Source organism: Branchiostoma floridae, chromosome 8 (assembly GCF_000003815.2).
Source record: "Branchiostoma floridae strain S238N-H82 chromosome 8, Bfl_VNyyK, whole genome shotgun sequence".
NCBI lineage: Eukaryota > Metazoa > Chordata > Leptocardii > Amphioxiformes > Branchiostomatidae > Branchiostoma > Branchiostoma floridae.
In genome coordinates this window covers 737552-758426 of record NC_049986.1, presented here as the reverse complement: position 1 = coordinate 758426, position 20875 = coordinate 737552, and the positions used below count along the sequence as shown (strand labels likewise).

General features: G+C 39.4%; 1 protein-coding gene across 3 annotated transcripts in view; it reads right to left on the bottom strand.

Moving 5' to 3' along the window:
- The window catches only part of LOC118420429, a 38331-nt gene that overhangs the window by 16936 nt on the left and 520 nt on the right, over positions 1-20875 (bottom strand). For all 3 annotated transcript variants that reach the window (XM_035827218.1, XM_035827220.1, XM_035827219.1), the window contains exons 2-6: positions 4463-4643; positions 2732-2862; positions 1591-1691; positions 1223-1317; positions 516-712 (exon numbers count right to left, since the gene is read on the bottom strand). In XM_035827218.1, coding sequence (XP_035683111.1) covers positions 516-712; positions 1223-1317; positions 1591-1691; positions 2732-2862; positions 4463-4643 — 705 coding nt within the window. The remainder of the gene's footprint in view (positions 1-515; positions 713-1222; positions 1318-1590; positions 1692-2731; positions 2863-4462; positions 4644-20875) is intronic.

Sequence of the window (20875 nt, the reverse complement as noted above, 5' to 3'; positions counted from 1 at the left end):
GATGTAGGGTGTTTCGGGGTGTTGGAACGCCTGTTTGTTCGAACTAGCGCTTGAGCTCATTCCTTAATTCGCTCATGTGTGGGGACCAATTAGCACCTGGACTCCATACGTTAGAGATGTCAAGGTTCCCAGACAGAATAGCATAGAAGCAACTTTGTATAATGTATCAAAAAGTCGGAGCGAGAAGCCACTGTATATAGTGTAACGCTAGTTCACCTTTATCCGTTGGGTAACCTATATCCGTTGCTGTTTAAAAGCAGTGTATTTAGGAACATCAAGTCGATGGGTGATCGTTTTAAAATGCAATTTCCTGAAAATATTGCAATTTGAAACTAATGTTCATCAACGTGATATCCCCAAATACCCTGTTTTTAAAAGCAACGGATATAGGTTACCCAAGGGATAAAGGCGAACTAGTGTTATATGATAAACGTTGGAGCGAACTACATGTACTATCTGGACGGAACCCAGGCTAGATGGGAACATAACCAAGCTGAATTCCACTATTTGCTTACATGGCAGCGAACCATCCAGTTTCCCCATCCTCAGCCTTCAGAAGACGGCCTAGCGCCGTTAGCAGCTCATTGCAACTCCTACTGCCTAGCAACCGGGCGTGGCCATCTGGGCTGGTCGCTAGGCAACTGACGGCAAAGCAGGCATTTTTGCTGGATCCCGTGTCTCCGTGGCACAGCATTTTGCCAAGGGAGGTAAACTAGGGAGGGGGGCAGAAGATAAATGTATTACAAACATGTAAAATAAATATGGTGCATATGGTGCACAATAATAAGAAACTTATTTAGGAAAATGTCACTTAAGGTAGCATGCATAGTATAGTGGTTAGCCACCCTACTCTCAGAAGCTGTGAGTTTGAGTCGCTCACCCAACATGCACACTACCGGAAACAGTTGCAGTCCTTAAGACAACATCATGTTAAAACATGATTGTGCTTGTAAGTTGAGCAATTGAAATTTTCCAAGTACAATGAACCTACTGTTCTTCTGTCTTCTCTGTCATGAGCAGTGGAAGAATAGCTCTTCACTGAACTAAACTGGATCAATATCTCTTTTATTATCTATGCTGGAATATTTGGTACCTTAGCTTGATGTAAGAGAAATTTGTTGTTTTTCCAAAATAATCCAATTCCCTGCTACCAATTCAAAAAGCACTCTACATGCTATATCTACTCTAAAATCTAATACATGACCATGTAGAATGTTTGTACCATTTTCTCAGAGTCAGGTAAGCTGAGTAGCCGTGACCTCCCCGGCTCCATGTCACACAGTCGGCCCACCGCAAAAGCAGAATTCATCCCCAGACCTACCAGGAAATTCACAATATTTATTTCATCATCATCATCATCCTCATCATCATCGGTCAACGTGATCACACATGTTCGCACATGTTTACACACGTCGGGGTTATACCACCCCTTACGGGGTGACATATATTTATTTAGTATACCATGAAGTTGAGAAGCAGGTTTTCATCAAGAATTCACTAATCTAATGTATTTTAATGGTTTATTACAACAACAATATGATGTAAGCCCAAACTTTGTAATCCTAATACCATGTGAAAAAAAGAAATTACCAGCTTTGTCCACCCCCAGGGATAGAACCAGTTTGGTGAGGACCAGTTCTGAGCTCTCGTGGTCCAGGATTCGGTTACAGCCGGTTTCTGATATCGTCAATCTACACAGTAAGGAATGAAAGGAATACAAGTTAGCAAACCAGACAAATCTGCACAAATCATACAGATCTTAAACAGGTTTCAATCAATTCGATGTAAATAATTTTGCTACTTTTATGCTTCTCAAATACCCTAGCTTCAACTGTGTGATCGTCTTCTTGTCACTTTTGAAGTTTGCATAATATGAAATACCACCTACATATGCAGGTTAGTGCAGGCAAAATTGGAGCTGTGCAGGTATTTCTGGTGTCTACCTGCACCTAACCTGCACTGGTCCATGTGCCGGGATTTATACATAAATGCCCTATGAATGATGGCTGTATATGGATTGTTGTTAGCTGCATTGACTGTTACCACCTATAAAGTATAAAAAGAAAAAAATAGCAATGGTTCCTGAACAATTTTACTATGATCCGTACTTCCTAAATTCATAGCGGTGCAGGTAAAATTTGTCTGGTGCAGGTAGTTTTCAATATTACCTGCACTGGTGCAGGTATGCAGAAAAAAAAGTATTTTGAGCCCTGATCTGGCACTTGATACGCATTTGACAGGGTTCGAAATAGACATACTTAACTTGCAATTTGCACAAAATTTTCGAGATTTGCATGTAAAAATTTTCTGAACTTGCAATCTTGCATGTTGGAAATACATGGCCTTTAGTAAAAATACTGAGGCCACGATGCCTTTGTCTGACGGGGATCGTCACCGCTTGTCAGTAGGTGTTATAAACAATCAAATTCGGCTTTGCTGCAAACTAACATGCTGATTATGTGGATATCTTTCCAAAATTTGCAGTTCTGTCTATATTTTCATGTGCCAATTTCAGTCCATCAACAGTGACAGAATGGGCAAAATTCTTATCCATCCAGAGCAGCAACAATCCACCAAAGTACAGAATGATGGATGCTGGCTAGAACATTGCAGTATAGACTAGTTGTATTTTGCATGTAAATATTTTAAATTGCACGTAAAATTTTTGCCAACTTGCAATTTTGTATGTAGCAATAAAAAAGTATTTCGATCCCTGTTTGAGTATACTGACCTGGCCAGCACTAATGCAGCATTACTGGCTATCCACTGGTTGTTGGAAGTGAGAAGGTTGGTAACGTTACTGACAGTGTTGTCCAGGTGGGGCTCGCCTAGCATCCAGTCTCTACCCTCTGAACTCTCAGCCTGGGGAGGTACAAACATCATGTATCAGAATCCAGGGATAAACAAGTCCACTAGCCCTATTGTCCAGGGCAAGTGAAAGTGCTGTTCGGGCAAGTGCATGTCCTACCCCACTTGTCCGATCGGGCAAGTAAGATTTTTCCATTGATTTCAGTGCAATTTTGATATACTTGTTACTTTTTACAGTCATGACATCAAGCAATTGTCTACAGAGAATTCCATTGCTGGAAGTGAAAATGCATATACTAGTAACAGTGACATTTGAATTTTGGGCAAGTGAAAAATTGGCTCGGGCAAGCACATTTTTGTGCTTGCCCGATAGGACAAGTGGATTTTAGAAAACTTGTTCAACCCTGGAATCAACAACGTACAATTCATCTGGAATGAATGCTAACAGGTGGTTAGAGAAATTATACTGTTGACATACATTTAGATTTCTATCTTTATTTCCTGTACCCATGATAAACAAACTTTGTATGAGACAGAAGAGGTATGTAATCAGTGCCCAAAATACTTTTTTCAGTCAGGTTGTCCAAGTGGCAACCTGAGTCAAAAGCCAGGTTGCGCCAACAACATTTCAGGTTGCTCCACTTTCAAGTTGTTACTTTCTTCAAATCAGCTACTTAATCCATTATCCTTTCTTCCAGTTATACGTTGATGTTTTATGTTACCACAGTAAAAAGCAATGTTTTGCACGTAGGTGGGAGAAAAGCAGTGTTACATCTGCAAAATTTCAGGTTGCGCAGTCTGCAACCTGGGTTTAGTATTAAGTTGCGCCAAGCAAAATGTGGTTGCAATATTTTCAAGTGGCCAAGTGGGTATTTTGAGCACTGGTAATACTGTCCTAATGCTCAAAGTTTTGATGATGTTTGGCATTGATGCAGACTGCCATGGTAATTTCACAGTAATTTTGGACATCATGCTTTGCTACAGTCTAAGAAGATTGAATGAGAAATTGGTAGGATTGATCATAGGATTGATCACTAGATTGAAAATGAATCTGGACTAAGATGGTATCTATGCCACAAATGCCAGTCATGCATCGATGAAGAACCAATGCAGCATCAGTGCAGCATCAATCCAGCATTACACACAACTTTTGCAAGCAAGCTACAAGGTCTCAGAACACAGTTTTCGCCTATGGGGATTTACATGGTTAAGGACCCCAAAAGGAGGTGGTTCGACGACTCAAAACCTATAGAAAGGTGCAGATACAATTTACAAGAATTTAGTATGTTGAAGTCGAGGGTACAATCTACAAAATATCTGAAAATGAGCATAGATTTGCCTGCTCGTTTTTCTATAAAAGACACTTTGATTTGACCCCAAGCGGAGGTCATGGAACTGCAGGCGACGAACAGGAAGTGCCGGTAACAGTATCAAGGCGCAAATTCCCGCTGGCCGAAGAAGCAACGTAATCCAACTTATACCGTATCAACACCGACATGTTCCTCTACCATTCACCACAGTTTCCACCTCGCTGTGCACGGAAGAATAACTACAGCCTTTGCAAGTACAGCGGTGCACTATTTGAACCCGAACTACTTTTGGGGACGGGGGTCGCGGATAAATACTGTGTTCTGAGACCACAAGTAGGTCCTACCAGTGTCCCAATGGTCCCTGCAGCATTCATGACTGACTCTGCATCGGTCAGCATCAGCATGTTGGTCAGGTCATCCAGGATCTGTTCCCCTGCCTTCCCATTGGTCAGGCTGAGAACCCGCGCGGCACCAAGCTCGTTCTCCGCTATCGTACCCAGGATGTAGGCAGCATTCCCTCCAACCCTGCAACAATGATATTTACAAAACATTATGATGTGTTAACATTTGTTTGCTGTAAACGTGTACATGTATATGCTTCACTGTGCACTGTTCACGTTGATGTCTTGTCTTAAAGTACACCATGACTTTCAATACTAATTCCAGGCCTAGAATTGATATAACCATACATCATGTCTTGCTAATAACTTCTTGAAAACAAATAATAAAAGTTTGAATGTATGTAATATCTTTGAATTTTGAGTTACAGTGTGATTCATTTCAACTATGATATTGATAATCATTGAAACATTTCTAGGTCTTTATATACACTCTATGAGTAGATAAAAATCATTAATACAAACATACAGAAATTTTCATGCTAATTTTCTTTCTCAACCAGTCAGCTTTTCTCAACAAAACAACAATACTCCAACCACACCTACATGATGTACCCCACCCTGTCTTACAATACAATTAAGTGTTTGTTATTACAATATAGACCGGTGCAATGGCCTAGTGGGTAGAGTGTTCGCCTTGCATTCGGTAGGTCGTGAGTTCGATCCCCGGCCGAGTCATACCAAAGACTCTAAAAATGGTACATGCTGCTTTCTCTGCTTAGCACTCAGCACTAATGAGGAAGAGTATGGAAGTTAAACACACATCACTACCAGCGGACCAGCCCCCTGCTGTAGTGGCTTGCACATGTGTGGCCCAAGGGCTTCGAAGTGGGGATGGGCGCCACCCTACGCGTCTGTAGATGCATGGGCAAACTTTAACTTTTTTTTTTTATTACAATATAAAAGAAACGCAATAATGATGGTGATTGAGATATGGTAATGAAAATACTTAAGTCTATTGTTCATATACAATTAGAAATGATCCTCAATCAGTTCCAAAATAGACACAGGATGTAGATCAAATTGAGTGCATTCTTGGACTTATCTTTAAAACAATTAGCATCTTTAGGAAGCTTAAGGAAGGTTGCTCTGTCTGTGAAAATGGCATGGTACAAGAATATCAAGGAAATCAGATCTACATGTAGAGAGGTTTGTTTTTGATGTTGGCCAGACTGAAGTCAAGTGCCAAAATGTGTGAAGTTTTTTTGTTTTTGTTTAGGACTATGAAGAAAAAAAAAATTGGTGATATAAATTATAAACTTGCAAAAGGTGGCGAATCTGACTAGATTGGAACGTATCTTCATGCCTGCATTGCCTAATGCCCGTAGCTAGTTGCTTGGAGACGAAAGACACAACACGACATCACAACTACTTCTTCTAGCTCATTACACTTTGAAAGCTTTTCCTTGTGATAGTTCCTATTCAACAATTGGTTCCATTGTATTACACTGCCTCAGGCTGGAAGACCCCAATACACACTTTTTTGATAGGTTTATATTGATCTGTTTTGCTTTACATTTTTTTTGTACATTACTGCATCATGTGCATGCAAGAGCTTCAATATTTGTTCCATCATACTATCCTTATAGTGTTGATTACTATATTTTGTTTATGCCTATATTCCAGAAAAAACTGTAATACCTTGGATTTCGAGGCAAAGAAAATTAACTTCATTCCTTGTTGGAGGGTCTTTGGTTAAGCCAGATAAAATCACCCTTATAGCAGCCCGTTCTTCTGCCAGCGCCCTGCAGAGAGGGGTCGGTTACAGCCCCTGACAGCGGAGTTTGCGTGACACAGACTAGGGGGTCTTCAGAAGTGCCAAGATGTCTCAGCCATCATTACAAGACAATTACCAAAAGTGTATATATAGCAACAGTTCAGGTCCATGACCTAAGAACAATAACTCCACAGTGTAATCGTACACCCCACGGCATTGACTTTGAACTCACCCTTGCACCTAACTGAAAAACAGCGGAAATGCTCTTGTTTCTACAATGTGTCACGAGCGGCAGGACACGAGTTGCGTCAGTATTTGCACAGCGACTTTCGCGTAAAAACACTCTGTGACAACAATGAGAGCTAAGAACAACAAGTTGGGAAAAACATGCTCTGCGAGGAAGGGACCCAAAACCAAGGCCTGTGACTCAACGGATACTAGGCTTTTGAATCCCTCAGAGTAGCACGTTCTCATGCCAAGCCATTGTGGTGGGGAGAGACGTCTGGAACCCCCTAGCTGGTGATACTTTAAGTTCTAAAGACTGTCTCAATGGCCAAGGCAGACATAAGCAAAACTATAGCTATTTTCTCAAGTATACAAACATGTATTTTGTTAATTCATAAGTTCACAGTGCCTAAATTTTGCACATCGCGAAAATCAACTATGCAGTATCTTAAGATTTGAGCTTGCAGTAATTAACTGTTAAAACAATAGTAGCAAAACTTTTGTTCAAGTCTGAACAACAGTTTAGGAGGTTACTACATATACAGGAACTATATTTTTCCCCAAGAGTCAACTTGACAATGAACTTTTCTATAGAAAATCTACAGTTATTTTCAACTTAACTACTAGTACATTTGATATAATTTCCCACTTTAACTTTTAGTTTAAGTTACAACACAATTTGCAACTACTATGTTAGCATTGAGTCATTGACGATTGTTTGTATTTCAGTTTCCTCAGTTACAAAGAGTAACTCTATCAGTCACAAAGTTATGTTTCCTAAATCTAGAACTAGTCATTCAGACATCAAACAAAAGAACTATATATCTTTGAGTTCTGTTTATCAACATACAAAAGGACATTTAATACATGGTTACACATGAAATATAAATGGTTGCAAATTTCTTTAATATGGGATGTTTTAGTATAATAGATGAAGGTCATCAGTATGTACGCACACCTGCATTTCTTTATTCATTAATAACTTGTACCTGTAAATACAACCAGATGTCTTACCAACCACCTGAGGAACTCAATTTTGTCTTGTACCTGAACCATGTAGCCACGCAGTAATCTCTATAGGGTTTGTTACACGCCGTGACGCAAACCGAATGAAATACGAACCTTAAGATAAACAAGGTTATAAGAAAGGCTGGAACAAAAGAATGCTCATAATGAACCATACATTTTACACAGGTAAACAACGAGTGAAAGGTTCGGTATGGCTTCTGTGTGTTTCATTTGACACGTAGGCAACACTAATATTAGTCTACCATGTCAATCTTCTTTGTTGACAGCCAAATAAATCTTAACTTTAACTTTAAGCCTTGTTCAAACATCATAGCACACAATGAATACCTTGTTGGAAACCGTATGAACATGTACTAAATCCCTTGTTGAATGAACTTGGTCATAAATTGTATTTGACAGTGATAATTGAATAGAGTTCTTTGTGAAAGTGAATAATTTTCCCTTTTAGTGTCATAATAAAACAAGTTTACATGGAGTGTACAGAAATGAACATGAACCTTAAGACAAACACTTGGTTTAGTCAATGACAATGTTAGGTACAATGTTAGTTACTGCCCTTACTTACAACATACAATACCGTATTTTCTCAACTAAAGTATGCTCCCTAATTAAAATACACACCTGTGTACGCACTTTTCAAACCCTTATTCTATAAAACATGGTAGTGCTTCTATTCTGCATGAATGCAACATGGAATTAAAGTACTTTTTGCATACGAAAATGATGCATACTGGTTTATACAAAGTGTAAAAGTGTAGATGCTAGACCCAACTCTACTAGGCAACAACAATACATGCCAATCATTTTCACAGCTATAACCAACCTTTAACCCTCTTAAGCCCGAGTTTCATATGCCTAAAGTTATAGCTGACAAATAGGCTTACACTCTGTTAGCTTTACCAACCAGGGATAAACAAGTCCACTAGCCCTATAGTCCCGGACAAGTGAAAATGCCAATCGGGCAAGTGCATGTTCTTCCCCACTTGCCCGATTGGACAAGTTAGCTTTTCTCCACTGAGTGAGAATTTGATGTACTTGCTACTTTTCAAAGTCATGACATCAAGCATTGATTAACACAGAAAATAGAGCCAATAACAAAAATTCCATTGAAGGCCATGAATATACATAGAAAAATGTCATTTAGATTTCGGGCAAGTGAAAAGTTGGTTCGGGCAAGTAAATTTTTTAAGTACTTGCCCGATAGGACAAGTCAATTTTAGAAAACTTGTCCAACCCTGCCAACTCCAGACTCTGATGTGTCAATAAATTTGATAATGTTAGGTACAATGTTATGCTATCCCCAAGGTAACAAAACCTCCTCCAATCAAAATGTGACACTTAAAAATCACTCCAAGCCTTTTTGGGAATAAAAGTATGTTTATTTATAGCGGGATGGCTGTGTTTGTTGGTAAACATGGTAAAGGCCAAAGTGTCAGCAATAAAACCTCTTGAAACAAAAGGTCACATCATATCATGACAGTTACTGGTGCTTGAGGTGTAAGTGTTTTGAACTGAGCAGTGTTCAAATTGGATTTATCGATTGAGAGGGTCATAATGCACTTACACCTGTAGATGCTAGAGTTTTAACCGGTAAATTGTTTAAAAATGACACCTATAACACCTTTCTTTTGGTGATAAAAACTTCACTAAAAGTAAGATTCAATGCTCAACTCTGACTGATCATACACCTTTCTCACGCGGTGGCCATGATAGATCTAAAACGAGTTCAATGTGGCAAACAAAAGGCTGTCCATCATAATTAGCAGTTCGACCAATGGTAGCCTGCCAATTAGGAAATCGACCAATAAGTGAATGGCTGCAAATTCGTTAAAAATTTGCATTATTATGTTTCTATTTTGCATCTCTTAGTAATCGACTATGGGGTCAGTCTACACTACTTTAAATTGCTACATCTTTTAGTGCATAACACTTCTTGTAATATTTATTATTCTATCTTATATCATGAAAATTTGTTTTATGTAGAAATAAGTTTTGTCTGTTTGCCTCATTGACCTCTTCTTCGATCTATCATGGCCGCCGCGTGAGAAAGGTGTATTGTTCTGCCTAATACTAATAGCTTTACCCTGCTTGAGTTTGTAATAGCAAGTTTTTTAAAGTTATACTGTAAATGCAGAAATACTCGTGGTGGTTTTAATTGTTTGCCGTTTTTGCGGTGGCCACTTCACCGCAAACTCAAAACCACCGTGACCATTTTTCCATTAGAGTAATGTGACTTTAACAATGCCAGTAATATACAATGTACATGATGTCTGGTGCTTAAGACCACTGCAAACACTTCATTCTCTACCTGCTACCATAGAATTAAATGACTGCAAATTTAATTGCATGTATAGTATGCAGTATATTCTATTAAGTAATGTCTTAATTATCACCCAAATCAAGGAAGCAGCTACTTTTTAAGATATTCCTAGGTCTTTGTTCACCTGAGGCAAGGAGGTTGAAAGAGGGAAAGGAGGTTGAAAGAGGGAAAGGACTCCTTTCCCTCTTTCAACTCTTTCAACCTCCTTGCCTGAGGCAACAGCCAAGACCCCCTGCCCAGCTTTAGAACCAATTAGCACTGTTGATGTAAACATCTACATTTTCTGTTTACAGTGAGATTTCATTACCCAGTACTGCTATCTGACACAGATAATTACACCTAGGTTGACGATTCCTGTGATGTATACCATGCTAACAGTGCTTGTATTTGGACAGTACGTGTTGTTGTTAACTTATCTATCAGTGTAGCCAGTATCTACAGGTGTTTATTTGTAGTGTTACCTGTCCTACCTGCAGGATGGTGCATTCAGGTATAGCTTAATTCAACAGGTGCATTCTGCCTCAGGCAAGGTGTGCAGGGAGTCTCAATACACCTTAATTCTAAAAATAGAACTCTTTCGTGCTCTGCAAACTATACACTTCAGATTTATTTATTAGACTTATTGGTTTGGCTGTTCAGTAAGTGTAAGCACAGCCAGGGCTGCCCAACTATAGCCTGTGGCTATTGCAAAAGGGCTAAGCCCTACTGACAAAAACAGAGACAATACAAATGGAATTTGACAAGGAGAGGATACTTGTCAATAACAATATTCAAAGTACCTTTTAAATGAAGTAAGGGTTGATAAATTAAGAGTCATGTACTGTAGCATTTTGTTAAATTACTAGATACATTTTCAGTACTAGAGTGCCAAAAACCGAATTGTTAGACGAATTTTAATTAAATGTCTAATTTGGAATGTAAAACTAAAAGTGAAAATGTTCGTGTGATTTTATGTCTTTATTTTTCATAGTGACCTTTTCACCAGGAACTTAAAACCACTGCAAACATTTCCCTATTAACAGTAAAACCCTGCATGGCAGTTTTAACTGTGAAGTTTCCAATGCTGCAAACAATGAAACACTCCCTACATTTTCTCTCTGTCTCCCGTGAAATCAAACCCCCATCGCCTTTAACACTATCACAGAGCTCACTACATTTTGCACACTTCAGAAGACACTTTGTACAGTTCATATCAGAGGTACAATCTTCCTACCCCATTAAGGTCTCTTCTCTGTTACTTAAGCACTCCATTAAGCAAACTTACTTTGTCATTCACTCTTCCCTGACAGTGTGTGTGTGTGTGTGTGGTGGTGGGTGGGGGGGGGTGGGGTTAATATACAGTGAGGACCACTTACCATGAATAAATACACCTTACTCTAAATGCACCATTTATTGGCACTAAATTACAAGTGGGCTCAGGCTATTTGTAAGTCATGGTAGTGGTTACTAAACATTTGAATAATAACTGTAATTGGGAAAATTTGGACTCAGTTGGAGACATTTTCAGAGTCACTAAAATGTACTAAGTGACCCGGTACTACTACTATTACTAGTTTAATCAAATGGGCTTTGAGACAGTTGAAGCAGTCTTCAAAATTGTAATGGCCGATTTGTAGCGAAATGTAAAAGACTGAAGGAAACTTACATCCATATTGAAAATCAATTCAAATCAAAATGAAAGTGATTGAATTCAATTGATAAGTCATCAATATCAAGTCAGACATATAACAAGGTAAAAACTTTGTATCTCATTCAAACTCAAAGAACGATTCCCTGAAAAAATGTGGCGCAACAATTCATCTTTCTTGAAATTCTAAGACCACATTTTTCGACAAACTTGGTGTTTTAGAGTTTCCAAATAAATTTTGTCTTATTTACCCCATATGATGTTTTTGTGCAGTCCTAAATGCAAGGCAAGCACATGCAAAAACATGTGCTCTGTGCTTAATTAAATACAGGTGAATTTTCCCTCAGGGGGGTCCCAGGAGGTAAGTCCCAGGAGGAAGTCACTAAATACCCGGTAAATGTACTTTTGCAGGACTTATTCATGTAGTTTTAGTAACACAATGCAGGATTCCGCAGGTATCCATGCAATAACCTCAAACAAAGTACGCACCCCAACTTTGGCAACAACTTGCAGCACCTTTTCAACTTTGATTTTTGAAAAGTTTCAAAGTGGCACTGTACTCTAATTCGAGAAAATATGGTAAGTGCTTCTGTTCCAACTGCAATTCAAGCACATCACAGGAGGCGATTGAGATACAGGGAGAGACGACAGCGGCCGGCTAGAGTGAACGCAGCATTCTTTCTCGCTGCCCTGATTGTGGCGGAGGGTGGAGAGCCTGTACACCGGGGTGTACCAAGGAATCCCGCGTCCTTTTGGGATCTCCTCCTCCGACCATACACTTATAAGAAAGGCGGTTTCTGCATGGCTCCATGTGCAACGGGAGCGCCCAGCTTTTCCCTCCGCCATCTTGCTCTCCCGCGCTAATATGCCGCTGTTCCCGCGTTATATGCTAATGAGCCCGCGTTAACTGTAGTTATATGCTAATGAGCTTCGCGAATTCGCGGAGCATCTACACGCGCGCGGAACATGTCGGGGACCCCTGCTAAGGTATCGGTAAGGTATCGTTAGATGGCTTACATTGGTCCGGACCATTCGGGAGAAATTTTCCCGATATAGTAATGGCGATATAGTAGTTGCATCTAGACGCTGAAAAAAAGCTGTCGGCAAGAGGTAGTAGGCTCGCCGATATCGGGAAAAACTGTGTGTAGATCGCGCCTAAGACTAGAGACAATGGGTTTCAGTAGGAAGCAATAACACAACACAGGACTTAGTAGTCAGCAATTATCCATGCAATAACCTCAGACAAAGTACGCACCAATCTTTGGCAACAACTTACAGCACCTTTTCAACTTTGAAAACTTTTAAAGTGTGACTCTATTTGAGAAAATACCATAGTGCTTCTATTCTAACTGCGATTCAAGCACATGGAAAAACATGTGCTCCATAATTAACAACAGGTGAATTTTCCCTCAGGGGGTCCCAGGAGGAATTCAAAAATTTGTTTTTCTAAATTTGTCAGCACTGCAGCTTTTGTCTCTTTGCTAATCACATAATTGCTTTGTTTTGCTTTCAGTAATCATCCTCATGGAAAAGCTTACCACTGAAAGTCGAACATACCATACAGTATTCAAATAATGTAAATGCAGAAATGTTCGCGGTGGATTAATGTTCGCGGTTTTCGCGGCGGCCGCTTCAAAGCGAATTTAAATCCACCGCGAACATTTTTCCATAACGGTAAGAGACTACAGTGCATGGTGCTACCGCGAAATGAAAACCAGCGCGAAAAGTCTATTTTCCCGCTGCCACAAAATTAAATCCCTGCGAACTTAAATGCATTTACAGTACTATAAGTTCTGATGCAGTACCGTAGAAGGCACTAGGTGGCCAAATTTGACATTCGTTTTCTGGCCCTTACAAACCCACCAAATGGGATAATAATGATGAGTTAGGCTGTCAACAAAGACACACACACCAAAACACATACACACACAAATTGAAATGGCACCAAAAACATAACCTTCTTGGGAAAGGTAACAATTCTTCTGTGGGCATGATGACGGAAAGTGTTGAAAGTGAAGCGGTTCAATGTATTCACATGGAACCTCTTCACTTTCAACATGCTTTGATATGGTCATTGTGCAAAGCACTTCTATTTTTCCCTATTCAGAAATTACAAGTAGTCTAGTACCAATATGCCAATCTTGGACCTACACCTGTGCGATGAGAGCTACTCAAGAACAAGTCATGTGCAAAGTTCAAAGAGAAGTGAGGCTAGCAAAGTACTTGAGCATATTTTAGCTGTATTAAAAAAAAGTTATTCAATTTCATCAAATGATATGGTGATTGAACAGATCACAATTGCTGACTTAGCTTCTTATTGACAAGCCTGGAGATGTTGTCACTTGATGATGATGACTATTATAAACTGTTGACCAACTTCAAACACAGTCCATGGATGCAGGTCGTGAGTATCTAGCTTCTTGGAAGGACCCAGGATGTAAAGAGGTTAAACCTGAGGCTGTTTTCTGAGTGATGTGACCTACTTTCTGGAGCTGTCAGAGATGTGGTTTGCTCTCCGTCCAAGCAGTAGAAGCCCAAACTTGAAGCCCAAAAAGGTTTTCTGACAGCAATATCTGTCAGAAAGTCTTTTCCTTTTGAAACAACCAGAGGGGCGAGCAAGAACAGAAAGAAACAACATGCCCCCTACCCGGAATCGAACCGGGGTCGGCAAATCACAAATCACGAACGCTATCACCGTCGCCACAAAAGCACTAGTGCTCAGGGGCAAGGACGATAGGCTGTACTTAAACACCACTGTTACACTTTCATCTTTTTCCTTTCATTATGATTTTTTTTCCAACAAAGTTGTTCAACATGAACTTCATGTTGCAAAGATTTAAGACAAATTTTCTGCCCTTAGTAAATGTCATGCCATTTGTATGACTACTACCCTTTTCTTGTACAAAAAAGTCTGGGACAATTCAGGCTCACTTCCGGACAGTTTGAACACAGTAGTGAAAAAAAAAGTTACTTTCGAGGCCTGTAGAAATTGAATCAGGGCCCTATATCTTTATAAATTGGCTTTCTGCAACTAAAAACATATCTCTAGCACTCGGAAAGCAATCAACGGCTTCCTTGTACATGCATTATACAAACTGTAGCCATTGTTGGTCCTAATCCCCCAAATCTCCTAGTACGTCAGTATGTTTTGTGAATGGTCCTGGGAGCAAACAACTGCCAACTACCTGGGGGAGCCGTGGTTAGTGGCTTTTCCATACAGTATTGATGGGATTTTAACCCAAAGTGATGTGGGCTTTATCACCAGCGCCATTGTGTTCGCTGAAAGTGCGACCGTGCTTCGGTCATTCTCCGCTGAGATTTGAACCGAGGCAGGCGGGAGGAGTTTACTTTAGCGAAGCTCCCCCGGCGAGCGTCCGGGTCTGCGTATGATTCTAAAGGCGGGATTAGACCGTTCCACAGTCGCAATCAGTGAAATATTGCTTTAGAAAATCCTACAACACATTTCTTTCTTTTTTTAAAGCGTGGTCCCGGATTGAGTATTAGCTAGCACAAAAGAGCACGACCCTTGTAAAGCTGTGTATCTAGGTAGCCATGTAATACTGGATTACAGAATACATACGGCAAATACTAACTTCAAACATTTCTACCATTGTATGCGGGTGTATGTGTCAGAAATACACTATTCAACATGATGTATTACCGGAAAAGTCTGTTTTTCGCCTACGGTGCCTTAAACATTGTCATGACAACCAACAAAACTGGAATAAACACTTCCATGGTGTTTTCAGATTCTTGCTCAGTGATTTGGAAGGAGAGCACAAAAATATTATGCTACATTAGGCTAAATGCTCCGTATTGAAATTGTTTGTTAAATCAGTGTAGCATATGTGTGTTAGGCAAAGTAAGGGGGAGTTATAAGTCAGACATTTATATAGATTCTAATGATTATTGTACATGTATATCCCTTCTAATCTAAAAGATTACAATCTACGAAAATGAGGGTTCTGGATAACTGAACGTCTACCGAACATAACACATTTCAAAGGCACTTATTTTCAAGACTGCACAATTGTTCTAGTAAGTAAGTTGGCGTTGCACAACATACAACTAGTTACATGGTTAGACTGTTCACAAGCCTGAAACATACAAATTTGTGCTCGAACTAGCCTGGATACTACACCCCGAAGCACAATCTCAATAATATCTACCGTGTGGCATTTTTTTTTCAGATCAGGCTGGGGTCTAGTATCCAAGCTATAACTTAACAGAACAGAAAGTGCTGATTGCCATGATTAGAAGTCTTGAAGAAAAGCAGTCCCAGCTTTCATCACACTAGTGCACACCTGTACTCAAATGGATTATAGGGCTTTTCAGGTCATGCGAAACAGAAATTTTTGATGGCAAATCCACATAGCTTTGTGGTTTTGTATATGATATAAAGGTCTGACATCCTAACCTACAGGGAACCTTTTGAGAGTCCCCATGTGGTGTGAACTGATTGGGCACAAAATCTAATTTGGGCTTTGCAAACTTGATACTTTCAGTGACTTTTGACCTAAAAAGCTATTTTAACTTAGCTAAAGAGCTAATTCAATACAGAATTTGTTGATATTCCAAGCTATTTCTAACACCCCCAAACCTAATGTTTACCTCAGGTCAAGCAACATTATGTTGGATCACTTAAGGTAAATAAAAGGTAAACAAATTATTGTAGAGTTTGCTACCATGTACTAGTTTGATAATCAAAGACTAGACCCCCCGGATCCTTATCTTTCCATCCATAGAAATTTTATTTCTTCTTAACAATTAATCAGGAACACAAAGATGAAAGAAGGTACATTGTATTAGCAGATCGGATGTTTCTTATTTTTTATTTTTTTCTGTTATGAGTGTTTCTATGTCATGGTAACATAAACTTTTCAAGCTGGAAATATCTACATAGGATGCTAAATTCACCAACATATATATACATACTGTCTTCAGAATTTATTTTTCACATTGGAATCCATTTCCTGAGTACCAGTACCCATGCCATAGCAGCTTTGGAAGATGACAATAGTCTTGTGAGACATGTATGCCAATACCTCCACCTGCCCAGCTAGTATTTGAGAAACCCGCATCCCCAAACACTGTCCCACGTAAATGTCTTGACATTTCGGCTTACCCCCGTGGGACATAAACAAACAGGACCTCTCACACCTTTCACCGCTCCGTCTACCGCGCCTTTCTCTCGCGCCCACTACGCACGAGAGTCGACTACGTGAACCTGGCTTCTGCATGGTATGCCTTGTATCTACAACAGTCCGCAGCGAGTGCAACAAGGGCCACTTCAGGAGCTCTCCACTCTCCCCAGCTGCCTACATTCACTCTTGTTTTGACACATATCAGTGCTTAGCTCAAGTATCATCAACACATTGGCTAGAAGTTTGACATGGTAAATTTCAGTTTACAAAAACAAGGCTTCTGCCAATGCCAATAAAATATGAAGGATTATGTATTCTGTCCTTTGACTGAGTTTGAGTATTTGGAAAACTCGTGATGTAAAATATGTTTGAACTTAGAAATAATTTTAACCTCATACATGGACCTACATAGTCAAGAAAAACCTACACAATGTACAAGTTATATAGCACAGCTACATGTAGACACTTGCTTACAGTTCTTCAAAGTGTGTTTTCCAGTGATGAACACAATATGAGGAATGTCCTTCAACAGATTCTACAAAATATTACAGTTGCTAAGCATAAATGTAATGGTATTTGGCCGCTGTATGATTTGCACTATTTAAGGAATGACCCCTCGGCCATTTGTTACAGTCCAATAGTGGGTAACCGCTCCGTTAGATGGAATGATAGCGTTTTATCTTCTGTCTTGCAAGACTGGCATTCCTCAAAGAAGGCACATTGTCAGGGGTTAGAAAAATACATCTCGCAATTCCTGCAGGAGCAGTCTATTACTCCAGATGTTTTCTTACAAACAGAGTAATAAATTGAAAGACCATTCACAAAGAGTGACCACACAATGACTTGTTGACAACACTGTAGAATGGGAGTATGGGACCAATGCATTCCAGACTTTTACACAAATCATTTGTTTTCCATTTTTGCTCCATTTACTTTCTTTTATTTACCCATAGTTCGGTGTTATTTTCTTGCTGATTTGGTATTTTGTTACTGAGAAACTTCTCTAGGATGTCTGCAAACAAACTTGATAAATGGACAATATCATCCAACAGGTGGTCTTGGAGTTAACCACAATAGCTACAAATTGGTGTAACAAAACACTTGAATGTTACTGATCTTTACTGATGCTATAATAAATTACTTTGGCCCAGGCAAAGCGGAATTTGTAGAAAGTCCCATAACTCTCTTATCTGATGTTTCCCAGTCACTTGATACTTAGTAACAGTACAGCAGTTTTCCTATAGCAGAAAAAGATACTTACTACCACAGTAACATACTTTATTTCTCACTGTACAATGTAAGCTAGTATACTTGTTGTAGACATGGGTTTTAAACAATTATTGAATTAAACATTCATCACTATTAGTATAAAATACATTTGACCTTCCTAATCCTTTTAATAATGTCTAATCTTCTGAGATTCAAGAAGATTAAAATGCAACAGGGTTCCATGGGGATGAAATTCTTGTACTGGTCTGTTTTGAAACCCAGGAAACATACTGACCACATGCAGTTTTGTCTTGCATTTGCCAAAGAAGTAAACATACAAACTGTGACCACCACCAGATGATCAAGCTATGAATGATGGTAATGACAGTGCAAAAATCAAAGTTTTTTTTATCATACAAAAAAATACAGTGTAGCAAGACTTGAATATAGTATTATGCATAATTGACCAGTGTGTGCAAAGTAGCTAGGTGAGCTAACACTGATAATGATAAGAATGTAATTAGCATAAAAATGATAAAGCATCACCTAGGCTACTACTTGACACTGTGTACACAATGTACCTTTCAATTTGGTAAATTGTAGGTTGCCAAGACTCTCAATTGTTTACCCACAGAAGGAGGAAAACGGCATATCAGACCATAGAGATGATAGACATGATTTACATGGCGATTTTCAAGGTGTTAGGACTGTCGACCATGGAAGTTGGAATAGCAACAGCTTTAAACAGGAATTTTAATTTTTCATGGTCATAGGAAGGCTTTTCTAAGATGCAAGTGGTATCAGTAAACACTGTGTCGTAAGAATTTGCGTAAGAGAGAGCCATTTTTTACTTTCTTGATGTGAACTGGAATGTTTAGACTAAGAAGCTTTGATGAAAAAAAAAGGAAGAAAAAACTGACAGTCTACACCTGTTGAAAGTTTGTAGTAAGACCTACGCTACTATTGTTTACCATTTTTCCACTCCAGGTGGATTCACACCTGGGTTCTCATAAAAAGGCAAGTTACACCAATTAACCACACAATGCACTTGACCTTGCCGTCACGGGCAAACCTTGATCTCTTCCGTTCCTCCACATCCTGCTTCAGTACGTACACTAATGTACTTTTATTTACCAATTGGTCCAAAGGTCTTTTGTACCTTGACATTCAGAGAAACTTTTACAGCATTCCTACATGCACACAGGTATTCATACCACCAAGGAGCACTGTTGCTTGAGTCCTTAGAATTTGACTCTAAATTAATTTTCGAAAGGCACAAAACCATTTACTTCTTTCAGACCCCATTCACACTCAGAAAAACGATTCGAATAAAACATTTATCCGAATAAAAAATTTTCTATCCGATCCAAAATTGTGTTCACACTGCTCTTCAGCAATCCGATTAGTGCGCCCTCAGTCTTATCTGAATAAAACATAAGTTGCGTTTCACAGATGTATCGCTACGTCTTGTGATAGTTGCCGGTGAGATTCTTCACTTTATTTCTGCACTGGTCGAGGGATTTCTCAACTCCATGCTCCGCCATTCCTTCTGATGTATCTTCATATTACAATGTCCCTGTTTTTATGAACCTTCCCGAGCTTTTTCTGCGTCTCCTCCCACCCCCAGATGGAAATAAGCAGCTTCGTTTGTTACGGTGTCCACTTGGCGAATGATGAAGATTTCCCTTTCTTTCCTCTTATTGTTGTTGGAAGTAAAATACGGCGGAAAATGCTTGCTGAAAAACGAAGCAATCAGGCGTGTGTAGTGTTTCGAAGTATGACCCCAAGTTCCCGGATGAATGGCGTTACAACCCGGAATAAGCGGAATCCTATCCACTTGCGCGTTCACACTGCCGAATCGCACGGATCGAGACTCCCCGCGGCGCAGTTTTATCCACTTCCCGGAGTTTTACCCACCTCCCCGAGGTGGATCGCGAGGGATTCGAATCGATGAAATCCAAGTGATTTGGGAGCGTTCATACTGCTAAGTTTTATTCGGATCGGGTAGTTTTATTCGGATAACATGTTTTATTCGAATCGTTTTTCTGAGTGTGAATGGGGTCTCAGTCGAATTCAATTATTGTAAATGTAAAACTCAAATGTAAATGCACCACTTATAGTGTTGGTTTTAATGTAATCCAAGAAATGTGTGCACATTATTGCCACATGATTATGTGATGATTAATAACACAACTTGCATTTAATTGTAATGCAAATGTAAGCAAGTTGGACATATTTTTAGCAATGTCCGTAAGGACAGTCACCTGTTTTACGGGACAGATTTTCCAGGACGTTAGCTGAGATAATTACCTATTATTATGGGAATTAATGCTATAGAATTAAGTAGAAAGCAGTGCAGCTCTAAACAATAGCTGGATGGTGCACAAACAATGCATGCAAAATAAAGTATGCATATCAAAAGATCCAAATATAGCGGATAATACTTTATTTTACAGGACCACTAGCAAGCTATCCTACTCTAATAATGACAGTCACTAATAACTGTAATTGCATATGTATATTGAAATTCTTGTACTTAAACTTAAATATTCACTGTTTTCCCAGTGACTGCTTCACTGCAAACTTAGGAGAGGGAGTTAGCCGAAGAGGGAGTTTTACCTCAACTGAAAAACTCCCTCTCCTGGCATACTACAGTAGAAGCCACTTAATTGCACACCGGATTAACGCACACTTCTGTTAACTGCACGGAACCCCCAAATCCCAAAACAGTGCGGTCCAGCTAGATAACTTCGCATTATTGCACCAGTCGGATAATTGCACGAAATCCGCTGGCAAATAGGCCGTGCAATTAAGCGGCTTCTACTGTAGTAGAGAACTATAAACAAAGCCCATGTTGAAAATTGTGAACCATCACTCTCCTAAAACTTTTTGGCAACCCTCCGTAAGTCTTTGAAGGAGGCTTGTGAAAATACATAGCTTCTTTATACCTACCGCCTTATTACGACTGCCATCACAAACACTCCATTTTCTTATCTTATCGCAAAATTAAATCCCCAAGGACTTAAAAGCATTTAATTATATTCACTTGCCCATCCAAACAAAAGTGTGCTACATGATTTTGATTTGC